Source organism: Neophocaena asiaeorientalis, unplaced genomic scaffold, assembly GCF_003031525.2.
Source record: "Neophocaena asiaeorientalis asiaeorientalis breed wild unplaced genomic scaffold, Neophocaena_asiaeorientalis_V1.1 scaffold87, whole genome shotgun sequence".
NCBI lineage: Eukaryota > Metazoa > Chordata > Mammalia > Artiodactyla > Phocoenidae > Neophocaena > Neophocaena asiaeorientalis.
Window position 1 is genome coordinate 108,676 of NW_020175432.1, and position 18,362 is coordinate 127,037.

Below are 18,362 nucleotides of genomic sequence, written 5' to 3' on the forward strand. Positions count from 1 at the left end.
ATGGAAAGACTCTCTGGCAGGAAGCTCCAGCACCCCACATCCCCCCTGTAGCTCTCTCTTCCCCTCCATTAACACCCTCTTCTTGGGTTTGCTGCCATAAGGCAGGTTTCTCAGGATAAGGTTGCCAGGACCATGGTCACTTTAGCTTCACATCCTCACTGGCCAGGAGCCCTCATCCACTTCAACTCCTCTCTCCTTCCACACCACACACGCCCCAGTGTCCTTCCTGACTGTGGACCTGGACAACTTTTAGTATTTCTTCTCTTGCCTTGTCTTTCTCTGAAGGTGAGCTAAGCAGACCTTGGAAGGTGGGGGAAGTGTGAGAGAGGGCAAGGGCTCCAGCTCAGAGAACTTTATGGTTCCTTCCTGCTCTTAGGTGATGGTAGTCAGCACTCCCCCACAGAAGGAGCCCTGTTTACCATCTTCCTTCCTCCTTCCTCCCCTCAAAGCTCTCAGGCCAGAGCAGTGAAGACTTTATTGGTAGATGAAGCTTACCCAAAGGTTGTGAAGGGTGAGAATTTTTTTCTCATAAATTTATTTATTTTTATTTATTTATTTTTGGCTGCATTGGGTCTTTGTTGCTGTGTGCGGGCTTTCTCTAGTTGTGGCAAGCGGGGGCTACTCTTCATTGCAGTGCATGGGCTTATTGCATTGTCTTGTTGCAGAGCACGGGCTCTAGGTGCCCGGGCTTCAGTAGTTGTGACACGTGGGCTCAGTAGTTGTGGCTCACAGGCTCAGTAGTTGTGGCGCACGGGCTTAGTTACTCCGCAGCATGTGGGATCTTCCTGGACCAGGGCTCGAACCCGTGTTCCTGCATTGGCAGGCAAATTCTTCACCACTGTGCCACCAGGGAAGTCCCTCGATTAACTAGATTTTTCTGATGCCCAACTTCCTCTATTATTTCCCCTCCTTGTGTTCTTTTGACAATATTAAAACTCAACAAACGTTGTGCTCTAGACTCAGATCGTTACAATCCGGCTTCTCTCCTGTTGGCCTGGCAGGACACCATGTGTGTGGTGGCCCCAAGACAGCGCAAAGCTGTACTTCTGGCCTTTCCCTCTGTTGTGTAAATTGCTCCCCTCACTCGCCCCAATCAGGATCACCAAAGCTCTTCCTATGAATTTTCAAATATCAGAAAAGGCCCAGCTGAAAACTATTATCCTGAACATGGGAATCCCTGGTCAGAATTCAGGGGGTCTGTGAACCCAGATGGGGAAAATAACCTTTATTTTCACTAACTTCTAGCTGAAATTTAGCCATTCATCCCGTGATGAGTAGAGGTAGCAAAGCTCAGTGGTGTTAGCAGGACCGTTGCCTCGGTCCCAACAGAAACCACAGGTGTTTCCGAATCACATGACAGTTGTCTCAGACACCGCCCGACTTTCCAAATGGCTGTAACTTGAGCTTCACTGCCTGGTCTCGTGGTCTCGTTTCGTGAGGCAGCAAAGAAGCATATGTGCTATATTTCACAATTACCGCAAACAATTGGGGTTTTTTCATGTTTTCTTTTCCCGAGCCCACCAGAGGGCGCCATCAAGGACCTGCGGGCGGGCCCCAGGGTGCGTGCGGTGGAGCCACAGCCAGAGCGCGGCCGGAGCCTGAACCTGAGCCAGGGCGGGGTCGCAGCTGCCGCGGCCCTGGGGACACTGAGCGCTCTCCCGCCCGGACCCCGGCGAGGGACGCGTCCTACTGTCGGACGGCGGCCGGCGTTGGCATGAGGCCCCTGCCCCACAGCTGAAGACGGACTCCACCGGGACCGGCACCCTGGGGCAGCGCGTGAGGCTGCCGATCAGGCGGCCGCAGAGTCCCGGGAGTGCGCGGGACCGGCGGTCGCCGCCGCCACCACCGCTGCTGCTGCTGCTGCTGCTGCTGTCGGGACTGGTGCGGGAGGGCGCAGCAGGTAACCGAGCGGAGAGGTGTGGGAGCCGGGGCGGACCCCCAGTCGTCCCCCGGCCTCGCGCCTGTGGCGGTGCTAGGGAGAGATCCACCAAGAACGCGGAAGCTATTCTGGGTTTGGGGGAGGGGGCCGGATGGTGAATTGGAGAGCTGATCCAAGATCGCAGGGGTCGCTGAGCCCCGGGCTAGGCAAGGCCCTTGTTTTGCCGCCTCCCATTTCAGACCCCTGATCGGACTGAGCGGTCAGGAGGGTGGGGACCCTGGGGGACCCAGCCGACGCCACAGCTTCCTGGGGGTCCCTTGGCCTCTCTGGAGGACGCCGCTCGCGCTCAGCTCCCAGGGCTGGGTCCTCCAGGAAGGCCCTGGGGAAGCTCCGTGGAGGCAGGAACCTGAGCGCCGCCTGCACAGCCTCTGCCTGCTAGCTCGGCGAGGCACCTGCCCATCGCTATAGGTCTCCCTGGCTCCTTGGCGAGGTTCTCTCGGGTTGCCCGGGCAACCCCTTGTTGAGGTGGCGGGTGATGCGGAGCAACAAGGATTTTTCTGACCTAGCGGGGAATTTCCATCCTTCAGCCATTTCCGTTCTGCGCGCAGAACTGCAGGGCCGGACCTCCCCCGGGATTCCCGACAGCTCCCACCGAGCACCGCCCACCCTGACCGCACAGATGCCCGAAAGTTTATTAGCACAGGCGGGAAGTGTCCACCATCATGGCAGTAATAATAGCTGATGTCCTTTATTCCAGGCTCTGTTCCAAGGGCTTCATGTCCAAGAAGCCATTTCGGCTCTTAGAACATACAAAATTTACAATTTACAGCTTTAAAATAGGGCCCAGAGCGGGTGCTAGGTGGCAGCACTGGGATCCAGAGTCAGAGTTCTTAGCTTTTTTGTGCTTGGACCCTGTCTCAGAATGTTTTTAACACAAAAAATGAAATACATAGGATTCCAAAGGAACCCAATTATGTTTTTATAAAGCTACTAAAAATTTAAATAGAAATATAAGTTTGTGATATGTAATATATGTGCTTCTAAGTTAGCACATTAAAGAATGCATTAGATAGCAACAATTCCCAGAATTTGGAAGTAGTGAGGGTAAAGCATATTTCCAGGTGTCTGCAACAACGGTCACGTGATTCGAAAACATCTGTGGCTTCTATCAGAGACCAAAGCACAGGTTCTGCAAATCCTGCTGAGCTCTGTTGCCTCCATTCAGCATGGAAGAAAGGCCAAACTTCAGCTAGAGGTTAGTGAAAATAAAGAGATTATTTTTTCCCTCCAAGTTGAGGCTCCTGAATGCGATAGGATGCATCTCCGGGAGGATTCAACCCTCAGCTCCCCGTGGGAAACACTTGAAGGAGAATCACCCTGGATGTCTGGGCAGGAGATCAGTAGAGAGAATGGCGCCAGGGATGGGGACGAGTTTGGCCAGTGTCCCTGGAACAGGGACCCCAGGGGAGTGGGGCTGTGAACCTGAAAACCAGGACTGGTTACACTGTGTCTCTCGGCCAAGACTAACCAGTCCTGTTCTCAGGTTCACACAGCCCCTGAGGATCCTTCTTACAGCTCCCCCCAGGGGTGATACAGGGGCGCATAGGCGATTCCAGTTCTGCATGGCAGGGATGGTCATGGGTGTGTGTGCATAGACCCTGTAGCCTTGTGAGGGGAATGGTCAAGGCTGGCCCAGGGGGACAGGTCCCCAAGCCAAGGGGGAGGGAAGGAATGGAGGGTGACCCTGGTGCATGCCAAACTGTAGGAAAGAGATGGCACATGGCAGGGAGGTAGCTAGGCATCTCCAGCAAGCCCCCTCAAACACTCCTGGGTGCCAGGCTTTCCCTGCAGGAGGTGGGGAATGAAGAAGTGGATTTCAAGGGGCAGATGTCATGAGTCATGCAGCAGGGAGTTCTAAGCCTCGTAGCAGCACCCTATGACAAGGATTCAATTATTATCCCCATGGTAAAGATAGGGACACTGAGGCTCAGAGAGGTTAACTGGCTACCCAGGGTCTCACAGAGTCTCACGGCACGTTAGGATTTGGGTTCCAGGCTGGCTCTGGAGCCCATGCTGCCTCAGGCAAAAGCTGAGGCAGGGAGTCCTGGCCCGGTGAGAGGAGATGGCAGAACTAATCTGTGGCCCTTGAGATCAAAACTGTGAGAGACAGATTAAGTAGAGATAAATGATTACAAAGCTGGTTACTACAGCAAAGCTGGAATTAGGGCCTGGGGAGTGGGGGTGAGAGCAGGGTAAGGGCCGTCCTCTTGGGTATCTGGCCTGGGCAACCAGCGGGCACCAAGACAGGAGCAGCATCGAGGGCAGGCTAGGGGAGGGACTGCAGAGGCCAGTCCTATAGAACTTCAAGGGCCACGACCACTGAGACTGCTTCTGGTCTCCCTCTTCCCTTTTCCACCCTCCTCCTCATGTGCCCTTGTTACTCTGCCTCCCGCTTCCTGCACTCCATCTCAGGTTCATCTAAGCCAGGGATTCAGGGTCCCCTCCCTGCTGTCCACAGCCACACCCTTTCTCTGGCCCAGACCTTGCCCTTGAACTCCAGCCCATAGGACCTGACCCAGTTTGGCCTCAAGGAGAAACTGAGGCACGAAGAGGCAATCTAGCCCTTTTTTTTTCCTCCCCAGACTCACCTCTTGCATTTGTAGTCGTCCCTTGACCTTGGTTTTCCTGAACACACCACACTCTTTTTCATTCCAGGCATTCCCTTGTGCTAGTGCTTTTGCCTAGAGCAGTTCTTAAACCTTAGAATCACCCGGAGGGCTTGCTGAACTACAGAAAGCTAGGACCCACCCCCAGAGCTTCTGACTCAGTAGGGCTGGGGCCCAAGAATTTGCATTTCCCCAGGTGGGGCTGATGCAGCAAGTTCTGAAACTACACTAGACTCACACGAGCCCAAAATTTCCTTCCCTCCTCACCCACCCTACTGCCTGGTAACTCACACTGGTGAGGTCTCCTCCAGGTTTCAGCCTACAAGACCCCTGACCTCAGCACCCTCCTGCCCCAGGACGCCCCCGGCACCTGGTACTTCTGCTCCCCGACACTTGTCAGCCCCCACTGGCCTTAATGGATCTGCTTGTGTAATTGCTCAGTTGTCCCCTTCCCTGCCGGACCTGAGCTCCCTGGGGGCTATGTCTGTCTCTCTGTCCCCACACACACCCCCACCTGGCTCAGTGCCTGGCTTGTAGTAGGTGCTCAATAGATGTTTGTCAAATGAGTAATATTGCAAGCGGAGAGAGGTCAGGGCTCGCACAGCTGAGCAGGTGGGCAGGGCAGAGCCAGGTAGAGCCAGGAGTACCTGGGCAGCACATGAGTGCTGGGAGTTTTCAACGCCCGCAAGTGTGCAGCCCTCCGTTACCCCCAAATCCTCTAAATCCATATCAATGGCAGGATAGTCAAAGCAGCGTTGGGCAGCCGGATCCTGGTTTCCCTCCTCTCTAAGTGGGAACAATCAAGACCTGCCTTACAGGAATGCGGGGAAAACACCACGAATCAATACTTGGAAAGCTCAGGAACCACACCTGGCACCAAGGCCCAGACCTCAGCCCTGCTGGCTTTGTGCCTGGGTGCTGGGGGGAGCTTCCAGCCACTCCTGTGGCAAAGGCCCCACGTCCCTCTTCCCTTTCAACGTGCCTCTCATTGTCATTCCGTACTCTCTCTCCCAGCAAACATAAGGATGCGTAGGATGTTTATACCTTGAGATTCATACTTCCCTTTTCCATTTCTCCCTTGCAGAGAGTCCCTGGGGGCTGCCCTTGGTGGCCGATAGCCCGGCGGCCAGGGCAAAGGTGGTGATGGCAGAACTGGAACACCTGAAGTTGGAAAAGAAGCCATGGCCTACAAGTAAGATCGTGCCTATCTGCTGAACAAGGAGTAGGATGGCGGAGGCCAGGAGCCCCCAGTCTGCAGGAGGCCGTGTGCACAGTCTGGGAATCTGGTGGACTGTCTTGGGGTGGGGGAACTCTGCCAGGGTAGAGGACACAGAGGCCAGAGCCTTTGGAGGGTGTCCCAGGGGATGAGACCTGACCTCCAGTGAGCTGGCCCCTCACTCAGTCATCTTTCCCCACCCCCAACTCCAGCTCTCTCCTTCCCACGGCCACCTCTCCCTTCAGAATAGGAAAGCTCTAAGACTAAGAAGATGAGGTCTCCGTGCCTGTACTTCCTCCTTATTTTCATTATCTCACCGAATGCTCTAGCACCCTGGAGCAGGTCAGTTAATTGCACCCACTTACAGATGAGGACCCCAAGGCTTGGAGCTGTGAAATAACTTCCTCAAGGCCACGCAGCTAGGAACTGGCAGTGCTACGTGGATTGTGGGGGAAGTGAGGCAGACGCACAAAAGTCTCCTGGGCAGAGTGGGAAAGGGGCTGGCCTCCTCCCTCCTCCACCACAGTCAGAGGAGAAGGTAAAAGGCTGGGCCAAAGCGGGTGCAGGACTGCTCCTTGTTGGGGGCTGGCCACATGGCCCAGTGACCAGGAAGTGGCAGTGGAGGGGGTCGGGAGTGGGAAGCTGATGATACAAACAGGCCCTGAAGCAACGATGGGCATGTAGCCACTTCCTTAGGCCGTGTCACAGCAGGAGCAGATCCCCCTGGACGCCTGCTGTGTGTCCCCCACTTCCTCCTGCCATGGTCCCACAGTGCGTGGCACTGACCCCCCAGCCTGGCAGCTGGTATCACCTCCAAAGCCAGGAGGTGGCCTCCTTCGGCTTCTTTTGCCACACTCTGGGCTGCAGCCCAAGGCACGATGATCCCCCCTGAGCCCAGTTAGCAAGTGGGAGTCTAGTCCCAGCTGAGACGGTCCTCCTGGGGAAAAGATGGGAATGGGCAGGGTGTGAGCCCCTGCAGAGAGCCGGCTGGGCTCTCAAGACCATCTGGCAGGCAGAGCAGAGAGCAGTGGGATTTTCAGAGAGGAAGGGATGGCAGGCCCCTCCCTGGATACATGGGAGGCGGTACCTGGAAGTCAGCTGAGGGGGGTCACAATCACGAACTTGCCCTAAAAGCAGGTCCTTGACTCTCAGGATGGGTACCAGATGCCAGGATGTAGGCCATGGTGAAGCAGTCCAGGGCAGAGCAGATGCCAGGAACCAGAGCCCTCGTGGCAGGGAGGGCTAGGCCAGAGGGCTATATCCAGGCCATTCCAGACACCATCTGGACAAGCCTGGGAAGGATTCAGAATTCAGCCCCTTCTTTCACCCCTTCACCTACTACACTGAATCACACCACCATTTTATTTTTCCCCTGCATTCTTGCAGCAGCCTCAGAACACTCCAAGCATGCCCCTGCCTCAGGACCTTTGCACTGACTTTTCCCTCTGCAGACCTGGAATTCTGTCTCCCAGATCTTTACGTGCTGGTTCCTTGAGTTCTTTAATAGTTTCCTTTCTGGGAAGGCCTTCCCTGCCCATTCGATCTAAAATTTTCAACTCCTCCCCTGACATTTTGTATGTCTCTGCTTTATTTGTTTCCCTCAGCACTTATCACTATCCAGCCTACCATACCTTTTACTCCTTTATCTTGCTTATCCTACATTCATGTAAGCTTCCTGACAGCAGGCACTTGGGGCTCTTTGGGTTATCCCAGCATCCCCAAGACCTCGGAGGTAGCCAAACGGTAGGTGCTCAGAAAGTACTTGCTGAGTGGGGTGGCAGCGTGGGCCCTGCTGGGCCATATGATCTAGGCTGCCAGGATAAGCAGAGCTGAGCCATCTTAAATTGCAGCCAGGATGGTGTCTTGGGAGGGCAGAGGGTGGAGAGATGCCATGGGGAGGGGCCTTCTCATGTGTCCCCAGCCACTCAGTGTCACCCAGAAGTGGGTTCACTAAAGGGCGGGTGCAAGCCAAGGATCACCTTGAGAATCTGGGTGCTTGGTGGCTACGAGCTACACATTTATTCTATTTCAGTTCTGGAGGTCAGAAGTCCAAAATGGGTTTCACTGGGCTGAAATCAAGGTGTTGGCGGGGCCAGCTCCCTAAAGAGGCTGTAGCGGAGAATCTGTTTCCTTGCCTCTTCCAGCTTCTAGAGCTGCATTTCTTGGCACGTGGTGTCTTCCTGCATCTTTCTCTTCTCCATCTTCACATCACCTTCTCCTCTGACGTCATGGACTCTCCCTCCGCCTCCCTCTTCTGAGGACACATTAGGGCCCGCCTAGACAATCCAGGATAATCTCTCCATCTCAAGATCCTTAATTTCATCTGCAAAACTCCTGTTACCATATAAGGTAACGTTCAAAGGTTCCAGGGATATCTTGGGGGGCCATTATTCAGCCTACCACACTATGCTTCCTGAGCTGTGGAGACAGAGGCAGGACAGGAAGCCCAGCTGGCATGGCTTCCTCACCACCCAGGAGGCCAGCAGCTACCCAAAGACACAGGATCTTTGCCCTCCCTCACTTCCAGGGCAGGTAGAGCTGCTGCAGATCAGAGCCAAGGAGTGGGTGGGTCACCTTGACACAGAGAAACCGTAGCCTCTGTTCTCCCCAACGCCTTTGTGCCTGTTCACAGCTGCCAGCCGAGGAGCACCCCACACTGATCTTAACTCAATGGTGTGCAAGCAAACAGCACCGTGAGAGGCCCACACCAGCCCAGACCCGATGTTAACCCTTCACTCAAACACTCCTAACACGGACCCCTCTTGCCTCCCATGAGGAGGTTTCTCCAGCCGTGAGAAGAGAACACCTCTTTCCTCAGCTTAGAAAAAGGCAGCGAACCCTGGGGAGAGAATCTGGGCTGCCCTCTTTCCAGTGCATGCCTTTGAGTGCTATACGTGGCCTCCCCTGGACCTCGCTTCCTTTATCTGTAAAATGGGGCCAACCACACTGACCTCTTAGGTTTATTGTAAAGATCAACTGAGATAGTGAGTGAGGAGCCGTTAAACCAGTGCACACAGTGGTCATTCCAAAAATGGCAGCTGTGATTATTGTCACTGCGATTCATGTTCTTATTTTTTGTCCAGTTCAACAAAGGCCAGAAGTAAGTGCTCACTGTGTGCCAGCTGTGCTGCTAGGCCCTGGGGAAACAGCGGTGACAGAGACATATGTATTGCCCACCCTCATGGAGTCCACAGTTTCACAGGGAGCACAGGACACTATTGAGACCCCTCTGAGGGACATCAGGCTGAAATCAGGAGGACTTCCTGGAGGAGGGGACACCTTACTGCAACCTGAGTAATGAGGAAACTGGCTGAGAGAAAACAGAGAGGGGAGTGCCCAGGGCAGAAGAAACAGCAGGTGCAGAGGGCCTGGGCGGAGTTTGGTGTGGCCTGAAATAACAAGAAGGCAGTAAAAAAAGAGCTGTGAGTAGGGAGATGTGTTTGACTTCTTTCTCACTTGAATGTTCAACCATCGACCACCTACTGTGTGCCAGAAGCTAATCTAGGTGCTGGGGAAACAGAACAATCCATACAGGAATCGCTGCCCTTAGGGAGCTGACATGGCAGAGGAGAGACAGACCATTAACAAGACAAACAAAGTGCATATTCTCTAGGAAGTGTAGTGCTATGGAGAAAAATAACAGACAGGAGTGTTGAGGGATAAAAACTTCTGAGCAAGAAGTTTTTAAAAAATTAGGTAAGAGAGTAAGCCAGAGATATCTCTGAGAAATGTGGCCTGAGTTTCTTAAGATACAGCATTTGTTTTAATAGCTTGAGTCAGGACTGGCTGCTAAGTAGATTTCATCTCCAGCACCAAGTTTAATTGATGAGTTGGCGCTTTTGGAGACATAGTAGAGAGGCAGCATTTGGACTCAAAGAGAAAAGAGATTGACTAGTAATGTCTGCTGTGGGAGCAGGAGGGAGTGGGGGATGGAGTCAAGATGCCACCAGCTTGGCGGCAGTGATTTAAGCTAAGAATGATGGCCAACCTTTCCCTGGTATGTCTGGGCAGTGAATAATTCCACATACATTAAGCTTCCAAACAACCAACTCTTAAAAAGAAATCTTTTTAATTTGAAATGGGAAACCAGACAATCATACTTATTAGAGATGAGTATAAAGTATGAGTAAGTAGGCCCTGAGTGAAGAGCTGAGAAACTTTCTGGGAAGAAAATCCATAAGCCTTAATGCATGAACTTCGTTCTCAGTGTTTGACTGATTCTGTCTATATTTAAACTCTTTGGATGCCCTTATTTTTTCCACTGAAATTCCCAGTTCTTGCTGATAACGAATTCTCTGGATACATTTCCACTGCCAACCCTACCCAGCACACTGACCACCCCCCCTCCCCGACCCCCACCCAGTGCAGACCCAGGCAGTCCATGTGAGCCTGAGACCAGCCTGTGTTTCCACAGGGACACACTCGCTCCACTACTACTACCTGACCCTATCAGAGCCAGGCCCAAGCCTCCCTAAGTTTCTGGCTGTAGGCTACGTGGACGACCAGCCCTTCATCCGGTTTGACAGTCGTGTGGGCAAGGCTGAGCCCCAGGCCCCATGGATGACGCCAATGGATGCCCAGTACTGGGAGACGGAGACCAGGAAGCAGGAGAAATGGGCGGAGGTGCAGCAGGTGGAGATGTGGACGGTGATGGGCTACCACAACCACAGCAGCGGTGCGTTGGGCGGACTCCCCGTGCTTCACGCTCTGCACGCTGACCCTCGAGGCAGCCATGCCTGTCATAGGGTGTGGGACAAGCTTCTGATACTTGGCTCTTCTCAGTCTCCTTCCCCCACAGGCCAGTGCAGCAATCATCCACAGGAGCAGAGGGCCCATGATATCTCCCCCTCTCCCCTTACCCAGGGTTCTGGACCTCAGCATTCTGGGAGAGGCTTTTCCCTGCCTCACGCACCACCCTCAAATCACACCTGCCCACCCCAGGTCCTCAAGATGCCATCTCAGCTTCCCCATCTCAGCGACAGCGAGCTTACAGCTACCACCAAGGCTGCTGCTAATTCTCCATAAAGCGCTTGTGGAGCACAGCTCGTTCACACAACACCCTCCTGCTCTGTGGCCAGACACACCCAAATGACCAGACTAAAAGCCTCGGGTCCCCAGAGGCCTCAGAAAGAGTAGATATAGGGCTTCCCTGGTGGCGCAGTGGTTGAGAGTCCGCCTGCCGATGCAGGGTACACGGGTTCGTGCCCCGGTCTGGGAAGATCCCACATGCCGTGGAGTGGCTGGGCCCGTGAGCCATGGCCGCTGAGCCTGCGCGTCCGGAGCCTGTGCTCCGCAACGGGAGAGGCCACAGCAGTGAGAGGCCCGCGTATCGCAAAAAAAAAAAAAAGAAAGAGTAGATATAAAGGACTGAGCCTGGGAAGGGCTGTGCACCAGCCCAGGGCCCCCGGGATAAGCATGGCATGACATAGTCTTAGCACTGAGGACATTATACACCCATAAGTAGTGTGGGATGTGTCTAAATATGAACTTGAGTGTTCGTCCCACATGAGAGGCCCAGCAGGTTTCTCAGCCCAGGCTGCTTATCAAAATTACTTGGGAGATTTTTTTAAATAAACTTATTTATTTTATTTATTTATTTTTGGCTGCATTGGGTCTTCGGTTCTGCGCGTGGGCTTTCTCTAGTTGCGGTGAGCGGGGGCTACTCTTCACTGCGGTGCGCGGGCTTCTCACTGCGGTGGCTTCTCTTGTTGCAGAGCACGGGCTCTAGGCGCACGGGCTTCAGTAGTTGTGGCTCACGGGCTCTGGAGTGCAGGCTCAGTAGTTGTGGTGCACGGGCTTCGTTGCTCCGTGGCATGCGGGAGCTTCCCAGACCAGGGTTAGAACCCGTGTCCCCTGCACTGGTAAACGGATTTTTAACCACTGCGCCACAGGGAAGCCCCAGTTTTTTTGTTTTTGTTTTTTAAATGCTGACACCCTGTCCCTCCACCATTTGGAGGCCCCTCTGGGTGGTGGGCTTCTCCGTGCCTCTCAGGGACTTGACACCCCCGGCCACCACTAACCAAAGCCTTCTTACCTGCACACACAGGGATGCACAGCGCTCAGCGCATGTTCGGCTGTGAGATCCAGGAAGACGGCCGCTACAGGGGCTTCTGGCAGTTTGGCTACGATGGGCAGGACCACCTGTCGCTGGACCTGGAAACCCTGAGCTGGGTGTCAGCTGAGCCCGTGGCCATGCGGACCAAGCACTGGTGGGAGACAGAGCGCTGCTACGCAGAGTACGACAAGGCCTACCTGGAAGGCCCCTGCCTTGCTTCTCTGCACAGATACCTGGAGCTGGGAGGCCAGAGATTCAGCCGGAGAGGTAAGGCCCACCCTGTGGCAATGCAGAATGGCCCCATGCTCCCATTCTCGAGAGCCATCCCATTTGACAGAGAAGCCTTTGGGGGGGGCGGTGGTGAGGAAGCAGGCAGTGTCCCCCTGGTCCCAGACAAGCCCACTGGGACCCAGAAAGATGGCCAGCTAGCCAACAGCTTTTTCCTGCAGAGGAGGAAGAAAGCCCAGACCACAGGCCTTCAAGTGAGGTGGAGTGGGGAGTTCTGGAGTCTCCACTGTCCCAGTGTGGTCTTGGAGAATAAACCCCCTTATTCTGGGCCTCATTTTGTTCATCTACAGAGCGAGTGGGTTAAACTAGGTGCTGATAAAATCCTTTTGGGGTTTAACATCCTTTGGCTCTGCTCCTTGGGAAACAGACCCCAGGCCCCAGGGGATAGCATCCCTCACCACTCCCTGGACCACTGGGGACTGCCAGGGAAACTGAAGCCCTCTGCCCCTCTCCTCCCTCATACCCCTCATGCTAAACATGCTCCCCAGACTCCAGGTGCATCGCAAACTTCTCCTGAACCCAGTCAGCAGGGCTGGTGACACAAGGGCTGGGATGGACACTAGGGAAGGTGGGTGCTTTGGGGTGCCGAGGGTGAAAGCCTCGCGGCTGTGGTGGTCAGGGAGGCTGCTGGGGGTGGGGCTGATCAGAGCACCCAGCACACCGTCTGGTGATTGAGCAGTGGGATGTGAATCAGTTGAGGTAATGGGGAGGATATTCCTCAAAGGGAGGACAGGACAGGTAACATCAGGAGCAGAAGATGTGATTATGAGAGCAGAGCGTGGTGGTTCAGGGCTCAGGCACTGGAGCCTAGCCTCTAGATACACAGCTCAGCTCCAGGATTTGCTGGCTGTGTGACCTTGGGCAAGTTACTTGCCCTCTCTGTGCCTTAGTTTCCTCATCAGTATCATGAGGATGGTAATAATACCTGCTGCCTCCCCAAAGCAAACATATTGGTGTGCGTTAAATAAGTAGTGTGGAACTCTCGTTCAGCACCAGGTGTTGTCCTATGTCCTTCACCTGGTAGATTAGTCAGGATTCTCCACAGAAACAGAACCCACAGGATGCACAGAGAGAGGAAAAAAGAGATGTATTCTAAGGAGTTGGGTCACATGACTATGGAGGTAGAGAAGTTCCAAGATCTGCGGTCAGGAAGCTGGAGACCCAGGAAGAGCTGATGTTGCAGTTCCAGTCTGAGACCAAAGGCCTGAGAACCAGGAGAACCAATGTGTAGTTCCCGTCCGAATGCTGGAAAGTTCAAGACCCAAGAAGAGTCAGTGTTTCTTTTTTTTTTGCGGTACGCGGGCCTCTCACTGTTGTGGCCTCTCCCATTGAGGAGCTCAGGCTCCGGATGCACAGGCTCAGCGGCCATGGCTCATGGGCCCAGCCGCTCCGCGGCATGTGGGATCCTCCCGGACCGAGGCACGAACCCACGTCCCCTGCATCAGCAGGCGGACTCTCAACCACTGCGCCACCAGGGAAGCCCAGTGTTTCATTTTTTGAGTCTCAAGGCAGGAGAGACCCGTGTTCCAGCTCAGTAGTCAGGCTAGAGGAGCTCCCTATTACTCAGCCTCCTTGTCCCGTTCAGATCTTCAGCTCAGTGAATGGGCTCACGCACATTGCAGAAGGCAATCTGCTTTACTGAGTCCACTGATTCAAATGTTAATACCACCCAGAAACACCATCACACACCCAGAAAGATGTTTGACCAAATGCTTGGGCATCCCGTGGCCCAGGGAAGTGGATACAGAAAATGAACTATCAACCCTGAATTACGTCATTTGGAACTCGAACTCTGAGCGGAAGGAATGATGAAGGAAGGCCCTGAGCGCTGGCAGAGGGCTGTGGACCAGAGTCAGACTGGGCTTCACGGCCAGGATGTCCAGCTCCGGAGCCCACAGTCATAACCATTCTCATTATAGGGTCAGAGAAGTATCATCCTTCTTGCCCTCATTTAACAAAGTCTTATTAGGCACCTCCTGTATGCAGGAAGTCACAGGGGGAAGTATGTCAAGCCTCTGAGAAAACCCTAGAGTCTCTGTAGGGAGAAGGGGGAGGGTCAGTCTAGGGCCCAACAGCCCCACCCAGGACCCTCCTTGGAGGTTGGGGGCAGGAAGTCATATCCCCCTCATGGAAGTTCCCGGGACAGTGCCCCTCTGGAATGGTGGGCAATGGGTTGTCCCTGCTTGCAGCAGTAATTGGGTGCCTCCCCTGGAGAGAGACCCTGTCCCTATTTCCTTGTCCTCCACCCTGGAGGATGCGGGAGGAGCCCGGGATTAAGCATGAGGGATGGGCAGAGCGCAGGCACTCACCAGCCTTCCTCGCTCCCCCTCTCCCTGCAGAGCCACCCACAGTGCGGATAACAGAGCACTCGGCCAAGGATGGCGGCACCATCCTGAGGTGCTGGGCCCTGGGCTTCTATCCACACAACATCTTGCTGAGCTGGTGGCTGGGGGAGAAGGAACTGGACTCCGAGTATGCGGAGACACGCCCCAGTGGGGACGGCACCTATCAGACGTGGGCGGCTGCGTGGGTGCCGGCGGGGAAAAAGGCCCAGTACACCTGCCGCGTGCAGCACTCCAGCCTGAACCACACGTTCACTGTGTCCTGGGGTGAGGAGCTGGGGCTTGGCCCGGAGCGGGTGAGGAGCTGGGGCTTGGCCCGGAGCGGGTGAGGAGGGGCTGGGGAGGGCCCAGGGCACCTGGAGACAGTCCCATGGACTGGGGGTGGGGGGGGCCCTTTTCTCTGTCTTCTCTTAGAGTCCTCTCATCCTGGACTTACTGCCATGGTTATCTCCCTCGTCCTGGTCTTGCTGGTGGTGGTTGGTGGTGTGACCTTGACCAAGTGCATTCAAGGTAGGTGGGGAAGAAACAAAGGAGTGGGAGGCCCTCTGGCTGGTCCAGCCTTATGGGGGGGAAGAATACTGTGCTCCCATCCCTGCAGCTAGAACCGTTCCCTCCTGGGGAGCAGCAACTACTGCTGAGGTCCTGCCCCCTGTCCCCCACCTGTGGAAAAGCTCAAACGTCCCCACCCCACAGCTGCACACCACTCCGAGGACCCTGCAGATCCCACAGTCAGGGGAGACCACTGGGCCTGACTTTGGGAAGGGCCCAGGGCGGGAGCGGGAGGGAGAAGGTGGGGACACACCACCCACCTCCTCTCTTGTGTTCTCTTTCCCCACAGCCAGGAATAAGGAATCTTACGAGCAAGCCCCAGGTGACTGTGGGATGGACCGGTTGGGGAGAGAAGTCCCAGGTGTTCTCAAGCATGGCGGGGATGCCTTGGAATTCAGGATGGGGGCGGGGCATGGGGTGGGTGCTTTCCCTGGCCTCAGCCTCCTGCCCTATCCCACCATCCTGGAGCCGGGGTCACCTCCCTCCTTTCTCCCTGCAGGTGGAGAGGACCCCCATAATTCCCAAAGCTCAGCAAGAGCAGGGGCTACTCCACTCATCTGCTGACAGAAGGTCACCGCCACAGATCAAGGAGGTGTTTTGTGGGGTGTTTGGGGACCTGAAGGCCCCCGGCACTGGCTGGCTGGTATGAAATCTGACTGTGAAGGGCCCACCCCACCCCAAAACTGAGGCGTCCTCACCCCTATCAGTCTTGTTACAAGTGGTCTGTACCACTAGGATGGCTTTGCCATCTTCCTGAAGTCCTTTTAAAAGTCTAATTATTTCCTGTTTAGGGGATGGGGAGAAGGGCAGTAGTAATTCCTCAGATTGTTTTACACTTGACAATTTGCAAAATGGTTTCATGTTAAGTGTAAATCCCACTTGAGCTTCTCAGGCACCCTATGAGAGTCTGGCTATGTTATTCTCATTCCCACTTCCCGAACGTGAAAACCAAGGGTCTGGGCAGTCAGGGAAGAACCAGAATAGTCAAAGAGTTACAGGGGCAGCGTCCTTCATGCATCTGCTAGCGTCAGGAAGAAATGGCTGAATGCCTGCCTCATTTATAAGTGTGTTCTTTTATGTATGTCTGATCCGCTTTTGGGAAGATTAGAGTGTTGGGGCTGTGAGGGTGTAGGGGAGGCGGCAAGGGTGGGAACATGTGTATGTGAGGGTGTGTGGGTGTGTATGTGTGAGGGTGAGAGGATATAGGGTGTATGTGAGGGTGAGTGTATATGTGGTGTGTGGGTGTCCTTGTGTATATGAGGAGAAGCTCAGAGAGACAGGTGCCTGGGGGCCTGTTCGTTGGTCCCAGGCAGCTGGAGGATGAGAAACAACACAGGCCATATTTTCCATTATTTCCTGTCCTTTTGAATGATTTGAATTTTTACAATAAGCACGTGTTACTCTTACAAGAAGGGAAAGACCCCTTTTCGCTGTGTCCCGTGGAAATGCTTGTGAAGGATATGTCTGGAGAAGGCCCAGCCTCACCTTTGCATCTTCAGTGGAGCAGAAACCCCATGTCTCCTCTGTGAACAAGAATCCAGTCTCACGGCCATTTGATGTGCTAAGGGGCTGGGACTCCAGAGCCCTGGCAGAGAGAGGGAGTGCTCATAAAGGACACAAGGCCAGACCCCTCCCAGGGCACCCTCTGCCTCCCCTTCAGCTGACCCCAAGGTGTGACAGAGCCTCCCGTGGGGACTTTTGAAACCTCCGTGTCTGCAGCCCTGGGAGGCTCCGAGCCTGAGGATGTGAACGACTAATACTAGAAAAAGATTCAGCCTGCGCTGGTGGCCTGCAGCGCCTCAGCAGCGAGCTTGTAATTATCCGATTGTCCTGGAGACGTGTCTTAAATGCCTGTCCTTCTCAGTGATGATGTCATGTTCCATACATGCTGAGCAAACCACATGCTAAGCAGGGTACTAAGCACTGCACTGTATACTAAGCTGTTTAATCCTCAAAGCGCACCTGTGCGGGATAATTAATGCTCCTGTGCTACAGGTGAGGAAACTGAGGCCCAGGGTCCCACAGCTGGTTCATGCCAGAGCTGGGATGTGAGGCCAGGTAGTCTGGCCAGTGCACCAAAAGTCTCAATGACAACTGTGCTATTCTGTAAATAGGCAAGCAAGTACAGGTCTGCAATCCTTTATCCGCAATTCTGAAATCCAAAAAAAACCTGCCAAAAGCCAGAAGTTTCTTCCTAACTTTGTCGTCATAACCTGACCTGGGGGACTTCCCTGGTGGTCCAGTGGTTAAGAATCTGCCTTCCAATGCAGGGGACGGACATAGGCTCGATCCCCGGTCGGGGAACTAAGATCCCACATGCCGCGGGGTAACTAAGCCCATGAGCCGCAACTACTGAGACCGTGTGCCACAACTAGAGAGCCTGTGCGCCACAACTACTGAGTCTGCTCGCTCTGGAACCTGCGCACCACAACTAGAGAGAAGCCTGTGTGCCACGAGGAAAGACCCCATGTGCCGCAACTAAGACCCAACGCAGCCAAAAATAAATATTAAACTAAAAAATTGTTTATGTGTGGTGATGCATGTTAACTAGATTTATTGTGGAAAAAAAAAAAAAACTGACCTGGGTGAGAGGTGGGAAGAAAAACAAACAAAAAACCTTAAAGTGAAGTCAGGTTCTGTGCTTCCACTGCAGGGGGCGTGGGTTGGATCCCTGGTCGGGGAACTAAGATCCCATATGTCGTGCGGTGTGGCCCCCCAAAAAAAGTGTTATTCATGCTCATTTATTCCTCTAGTGCGCCTTTTCACAATTTTCCACAGAAATATTGATCTGGGGGATTATGGGGTGTCACCCCAGACCCCTCTGGTAGTATTATGTAATATTCAGCATCCATACCTGGGTAGCTTTCTAAAGCCCAAAGAATTCTAAATTCTGAAATACATCTGGCCCTAAGGGTTTCAGGTAAGAGATTATGGACCTGTATTAATAAGGTTTTGCAGCAATAAACATGTTTTATTTTTACAGTTGTCTGACTGGTGAGACAAGTTAGGAAACAGGGCAGGTCTGGCCCCTACAGATAAGAGGCACAAGTGCCCAGGTGGACCCTCAAGGTTCCCTCAGCCCTGGATGCACTTAGGTCCTCCTGAGCAGAAGTGAAACATTCTTCCCTGGGGAAGGGGTAGAGGCAGAGTGTGTTTGGGGAGAAGCAGATTGGAGGAGGCTTCTGGCTATTCTCTCTGAATTGGTACAGCTGTGTCACCTTTCTGTACCCTACACATATCGCCAAGGCTTCAGGCTCCTCTACACACCTCCCAGACCCACCTCCTCAGCTTTGGTCCTGCCCAGCCAAGTGTAGACCTTAAGACTGGCAATTTGCATGGCTTCTTTTTTTTTTTTTTTTTTTGTGGT

The 18,362-nt window shown here is 54.0% G+C and overlaps 1 protein-coding gene across 6 annotated transcripts; it reads left to right on the forward strand.

Moving 5' to 3' along the window:
- Positions 1–1,544: 1,544 nt before the first annotated feature.
- On the forward strand, positions 1,545–17,336 carry LOC112414713 (H-2 class I histocompatibility antigen, Q10 alpha chain-like). 6 transcript variants are annotated; one of them, XR_003006213.1, is made up of 9 exons: positions 1,547–1,900; positions 5,630–5,737; positions 10,176–10,436; positions 11,808–12,083; positions 14,444–14,713; positions 14,861–14,956; positions 15,285–15,317; positions 15,495–15,638; positions 16,406–17,336. XR_003006213.1 is itself a non-coding variant. In XM_024767328.1 (9 exons), exons 3-9 carry the CDS (start codon positions 5,689–5,691, stop codon positions 15,557–15,559), a joined length of 1,050 nt encoding a protein of 349 aa, XP_024623096.1. In that variant the 5' UTR covers positions 1,547–1,900; positions 3,001–3,134; positions 5,630–5,688; the 3' UTR covers positions 15,560–16,052. The 6 variants fall into 6 exon arrangements, 3 of the variants coding, with proteins under 3 accessions (XP_024623096.1, XP_024623095.1, XP_024623097.1); XR_003006214.1 differs by having other exon boundaries at positions 17,266–17,287; XM_024767328.1 differs by lacking the exon at positions 16,406–17,336 and adding an exon at positions 3,001–3,134 and having other exon boundaries at positions 15,495–16,052.
- Positions 17,337–18,362: the final 1,026 nt, after the last annotated feature.